The 6,273-nt window shown below is 64.4% G+C and overlaps 1 protein-coding gene across 1 annotated transcript; it reads left to right on the top strand.

The window, feature by feature from the left end:
- Positions 1–4,933: 4,933 nt before the first annotated feature.
- Positions 4,934–5,751, top strand: EMIHUDRAFT_77494 (hypothetical protein; the record flags this gene model as incomplete). Its single annotated transcript, XM_005756844.1, has 4 exons — positions 4,934–4,987; positions 5,089–5,212; positions 5,368–5,441; positions 5,605–5,751. Coding segments are annotated over 4 exons (399 nt in total), but the record flags the coding sequence as incomplete, so codon positions are not given.
- Positions 5,752–6,273: the final 522 nt, after the last annotated feature.

Genomic DNA, 6,273 nt, shown 5'->3' with positions numbered 1-6,273 from the left:
GATCATGGGCGGCGGTGAGAGCGGCGCGGGGAGGGCGGGGATGGGGAGGTGCAGTGCCGCGGCGGTGGGGAGGATGGGAGGCGGGAGACCGCATGACGGTGGCGGCGGCGGTGTGGTGGGCCGGCGGCGAGGGCGGTGGCGTGGCGAGGGCGTGGAGACGAGGGCGGCAGCTACGGGCGGCGACGGCGGCGGGGGACGGGGCGGCTGGAGAGTGAGGTGCGATGCAGCCGCGCACGGCATAGGCTGGCCGATGGCAGCGCAGGAAGGCAGGCGGGGCGGATGGGCGGGCGAGCCTCGTTGGCGACGCCGGCGGCGCAGTCCTTCTTCTTCGCCTTGGTCGGCGCCTTGTTCTTCTCGTTCTTGGCCTCGTCGAGCTGCGCCTGGGGCGCGCGGGTGCGGGCGTGAGCGGCGGCGGCGGCGGCCGGGAGGAGGGAGGGGGGGCGCGGCGGCGGGCGGCGGTGGGCGGCGTCGCTCGGGGCGGGTGGCCGGAGGGGGAGGGAGAGGTGCGGCGCAGCCACAAAAGGCACAAGGCTGAAGCTCTCGACGGTGTTGAGGGAGGAGGGGCGGGGCGAGGGAGGGGCGGGGACTCACCTCGGTCTTCGTGTTGATGAACGTCCAGCGCGAGGGCGGGACGAGCTTGGCATCGTCGTCGCCCGCGAGCGACGCGTCCTTGCTGCTCGCCGTGCGGGTGGCGCTGCTGATCGGGGACGCCATCGCCTTCGGGGAGGTTCAGCTTTCGGGGGGTTCAGCCTCGGCGGAGCCTCGACCGAGCTCAAAACTCGTTGTTTCTTTTTTCACGGCTTCTAAGGAAGACGTCGAGCGCCTTGTCTGTCGTGTGAATTTCTTCTCAATAACAAGGCTGTGAATCGTGCGTGTGCGAGAGGCTTTCCTTGTAAAATTCTTCTTTCTGTCTTTTACTGATACGCACGTTGCAGTGGCACCTCGGTCGAGCCCGCGAGCGGTGAAAAAACTCTCGCACCCCACCGCAATCTCCATGCCTCTAACCCGGTCGGTGATAAGCCCGGAAATATATATGTAACAAGAAGACGCACGTGTATGGAAAACTGTCCCTATTTCGAGTCCCTATTTGAACTTCACCCTTCACGCGCCGAAATGCGTGACTCCGAGGAATCAGGAATCAGGAATCAGGAATCGGAATCCCGGTCCAAAATGTTGGAAAAAGAAAGAAAGAAAGATTCTCTCTCTCTCTCTCCTAAGATAACAGACAAAAATCAGGAATCAGGAATCAGGAAGTAGGAATCGGAATCCCGGTCCAAAATGTGGGCGAGCCGACAAATCAGGAATCAGGAATCAAGAATCAAATGGAGCGTCAAGAATAGGAAGAGAGAGAGGAGAATCGGGAGGGGGGAGCAGAATCAGGAATTGGCTCTGGCTGCCCTAGAAGAATCGGAAAGGAAGCGGAGGAAACGAGAATGGAGAATCAGGAAGCTGAAAGCGGGGCCAAGATGGGAGAGTCTGGGAAGAGAATCAGAATATCTGAGCAGAAGAGGAACCTGGGAAGGGGAATCTGGTGAGAGGTACAATAGCAAGAATCCTTGTTTAGTAGAGCAGAATAGGAAAGGCAGAATCCTTAGGCGCGGACAGACTTCTCCATTACTCCCTGCTGCGGCGGCGCGGCCGGTTGAGGCCGGGCTCGGCCCGGCCCGCGACGGCTGGCCGCCGACGAGCGCGCTCGCGCTGCTCGTCAAAATGGCGGCGGTGTCGATTGCGGCGACGGTCGTTCAGTCGCTCAGCGCTCAGGCGTCTGTCGTCTGTCGTCTGTTGTCGCATTTCGCACACGCGCGCGCCGCGCGACCCGCGTCGCTCCGCGAGGGCATGAGCCTTCCGCGATTCGATCCCGCAGCCAAAAGCTGCTCGCTCGAACCGCGGCCGACTCTGCCATCGCGACTGCAGCTGTTGGGCTCTCCAGAAGACTGGTGCCTGATATGCTGCCTCCCTGCGGTTGCTGCCGGCGAGCCTGGCGGTCCGCTGTACTACAAGGAAGTGCTGACTCGATGCCCCCCCCGCAATCTTCTACCCCCACGACTCGGAACGCGAATGAGGAATGTGACAGGACCATCGGGTCCTTCGGCCACCAAAGCGAGATCACCCGAGAGCAGCTGAGTCTGCCTCTGGCCTCGCCTCCCTCTCCTTCAGGCATTCGTGGCATCCTATGGGTCGTCCAGAGAAGAGTATCGACCTCTGCTACTGGCGAGTCAGCCAGCCCCACTTTGAGGGCGCCATGAAGTACAGAGATCGCCAACTCGCTGGTCTCTCCGCAAGGCCCCCCGACCGCGTCGAGAACTCATCGGCGCGGGCTCTCTCGGCTACGGGACCGGCCCCAGCCAGCTTCGGCTGAGGGCTGACAAGCTGCCGAGCCCAAATCACTGAGTCACCATGAGAGTCATGATTTCTTGTTGGTTTTCAAAAATCCTCTCTCCTCCAAATCCGAACGCAGAGCACCGACCGGGACGCGGTCGGGCGATCTGAGGCGTATGCATTGATTGGGAGAGAGAGAGAGAGAATGACGTGTGAGTGTTAGAGTTGTTTGGGAGAGAGAGATTTTTAGCAATACCAAACAACTCTAACACTCACACGTCATTTGGGGCCTGGAGCCCTGTTGTTTGTTGTTGTTGTTTGTGTTTGATTGATGTGTTTGTTTGATTGCCGGCCCAAGTAGGTAGGCGTATGCATTGATTGCCCACCCAGGGCTATCACTGGACCTATCAACAGGCGCCTGCGGCGCCGTGCTCAGGAGCTGCTGTTCACTCGCTCGAAATGTGTTCGTTTAAGAGGCAGCAGGTACAGAGAAAAAAATGCGTCCCCTCAAAGAAGGCGGCGCACCAAGTGTGCTCCTCTTGCTGTTGGGACACGATGGCCAACGGCACTGCCGCCGCTGCGTCCGCTGGGAAAGGCACAGATCAGTCGCCGAAAACAGCCATCACGTCAGGCTTGTCCGCCAAGGATCGGGTGCGTGGCCACGCCGCCGCCGGCTCGACCACAGGCGCGCCCTACACACATCCATCGCCTCGCCAGCGCAGGTAAACGCGGGGCCGGCGAGACGACCGCCGACGGACGATGATGATGACTTCTCGCTCACGTCGTACGCCAACGGCTGCTGCATCTGCTGGGTGTCGGATCATCATGTGCGTGCTCCAACACAACTGAATCAAAGCGCCCACATTTTGGCCTCCGGGCATGCTATCCACCGCGTCGCACCACACTTCCGCGCGCCTGGCAAGCGCTGTTGACCAACCGCGCCCCCCCGACCCTGGCAGGCGCCGATAGAATGCCGCCTCGCGTGCACGATTATGTGATCCGCGGGGCCGGTGGCTGGGGAGCTGGGGAGACGGAGTCTGGCGGAGACACCCACGGCAGATTTATTTGGCGAGGAGAGGAGCTTTGGAGCGCCAGGGCCACAGTGTCGTTTGTTGCGGGCCTCGGGCGACACCCCGCAGGGCGGCGCCGGTTTTGTTTCCCACCACACTCCACGACGACAGTCGCGAGCCCGAGCGTGCATCAGAGCCGCGAGGAGAGAGCGATGGCCCGCGCCAGCGGCGCCGTGGCATCTGCCGATCTGGCATGACCATGAGGGAAGACGCAACACTGGCCACTCTCACTGCCAGAAAACTGTTTGCGACGTTACTGAGCTTAAAATACAGTGACCGTCGCCCTCCCCCCTCCAGCGCCGCGTTCTCCCTCCGACACCGCGCCGCCGCGGCTCATCACGGGCCACCGCATCCTACGCGGGATAGCCTCTGGCGGCGCGCCGCGGAAGGCGCGACGAGCGAAGCGAAAGAGAGCGCACAGGGGCAGCGGGTCGGCTGTCCCTGAACCGCATTAGCTGTACTTGATGAAGCCAATGTCCTTGGCGTACTCGCGGAAGCAGCGACGGCAGATGTCGAGGCCATACTTGCGGATAAGGCCGCGCACGCTGTGGCAAACGCGGCTGCGGAGGGCGCGGGAGGGAGATAGGGATCAGGCTTTCGGCGGCGGCGTGCCGGCCGACCCGCCACGTGGCAATGTGGCATGCTCAGCGCGTTGGGCAGCGGGGCAGGGCGCACCAGTGGCGCGCGCCGGCCGAGTTCTCCTTGGGATGGATGCCCCAGATGTTCGGCATGCTGCGCGCATGCGAGGGGGAATCACTCAGCACAGCGAGGGGGGCGCTGGGCAGCGCAGGGCTCGACGCGGCGTGCGCAGTGTGGGGCCCGCCAGCGGCGCCGGACGCACACGGGGGAGTGCTGCGGGCAAGCTCCTCTTTGGGCACACACAAGGCCGGTGGACGGTGTGCGCCAGGGCGCCAGGGCGACGGCATGCGGGGCGACGCGCCTGCAGAGATGTGCCCGGGGGGAAAGGAAATTTTTTTTTCGCCAGGCCAGCCATGACAGCCCGCCGCCCGCCCCTGCGCCGCCCGCCTCGACCGCCGCCGCCTTGCTCCGAGTTGCCGCCACCTCGCCGAGATACGTCCTGAAGGCCTCGACGCACTCGGCGTGGTCCTGTTCTTTGGCGTACTGCAGCGCCGTCTTGCCCGACGCAGTGCGGTCTCGGGCACCGCAGGCGACCGACGCTTGCGTCCTAGCCTCCAACAACGCCTCCCCGGCGCAGAGAGAGAGAGGGGCCCCCGGAGGGATGCTCAACCGCCCCACGCCACGCCGCTTGCGGCGGTCCTATTCCCAGCGGGCGGGCCACTTATGTGTGAAGACAGACGAGAATCAAGAACGCGAGGTGAGCGAAGCCTTATGCTCCGCTCTGTGTCGCGCTCCGCGGCGAGGATAGCTCCCAGCAGCGGCACGTACCGCACGCTGGCGCTCAAGTCTGGCCAGTGGGTGCGGAATAAGGACGACCTGCACACCGAAACGTGCGCGTCCCGCCCCGCCAACCGCCGCCGGAGCGGGAGCCAGCTTGACCCCTCGCCTGTTTGCCTGGCAGTAAGCTCGTGCACGCCGGCGTCGACCCTGATCCCATTACCGGCGCCATCCTCACGCCGGTCTACCAGGCGCGGCTGCTCACAGCAGCCAGCGAAGACCGAGGCTGCTGCGCTGTGGCCCTCACGCCTGACGCCCGCCCCGGCAACACCCCTCCCTGTAGTCGACGACGTACGTGCAGGAGTCGGTCGACGAGTATCTCGCCAAGGGCTACTCGTACTCGCGCACAAACAACCCCACGGTCACCGTCCTCGAAAACAAGATCGCAGAGCTCGAGGGCGGCTACGGTGCCTCGCTACCGCCGCCGCCACCACCGCCGTGCCCGTCGCCACCCTCGCCGCCAGTCTTCACTGCCACCCTCACCGCCGCCGCCAATCTCGCCGCCGCCGCCTTCTCACGCCCGCCCTCACGCCCGCCTCTGCCGACGCCTCCGCGCCTGTAGGTGCCGCCTGCTTCAGCACCGGCATGGCTGCGACCATCGCGGTGATCACCTCAACGATGCAGGCGCGAGAGGGGGTATCGGCGGGTCGGGCGGGGGGGGGGGGGCCTCCCTCCTAGATGATGCTTCTAGTTCTCCCCTCCATAAGATAAGGCCACCTCGAGCGTGCATCGAGGTGGTCATTGAGAGGGCAGACCTAGAGACCGAGCGGGCTTGGCAGCTTCTCGCGTCTGTCTGCAGGCGGGCGACCACTGCGTCATCACGAACTGCTCGTACGGCGGCACCAACCGCGCGTGCCGGACCCTCTTCACCGACATGGGCATGGAGTTCGACTTTATCGACTTCACCGAGCTGGTGCGCGCTCTCTGCAGACCCCACCACCTCTAAGCACACGTCGCCGTCTCTCGCCGGCCGCGCCCTCTCTCGCCGGCCGCGCCACCCCGATGACCGCGACGGCGCGACTCGCTGCCCCACGGCGCAGCCCGCTCGTCCACCTCCAAGAGGAGGAGACCACCCACTGGCACGCGTCGCAGACTTCGCGCCTCTTCCGCTGTACACAGTCAGCCGGTCCGTGAATGTTCACGCTGTGAGAACCCCCAACGCCGCCTCCCCACATCTCCCCACATCTCCCCACGCCTCCCCACGCCTCCCCACGCCTCCCCACATCTCCCCACATCTCCCCACATCTCCCCACATCTCCCCACGCCTCCCCACATCTCCCCACATCTCCCCACATCTCCCCACATCTCCCCACACCTCCCCACATCTCCCCACATCTCCCCACGCCTCCCCACGCCTCCCCACATCTCCCCACATCTCCCCACACCTCCCCACATCTCCCCACATCTCCCCACATCTCCCCACACCTCCCCACATCTCCCCACATCTCCCCGCATCTCCCCACATCTC

This window comes from Emiliania huxleyi (assembly GCF_000372725.1).
Source record: "Emiliania huxleyi CCMP1516 unplaced genomic scaffold EMIHUscaffold_941, whole genome shotgun sequence".
NCBI classification, from domain to species: domain Eukaryota; phylum Haptophyta; order Isochrysidales; family Noelaerhabdaceae; genus Emiliania; species Emiliania huxleyi.
The sequence above is the reverse complement of the archived record's forward strand: the minus strand, read 5'-3'. Positions and strand labels throughout refer to the sequence as shown.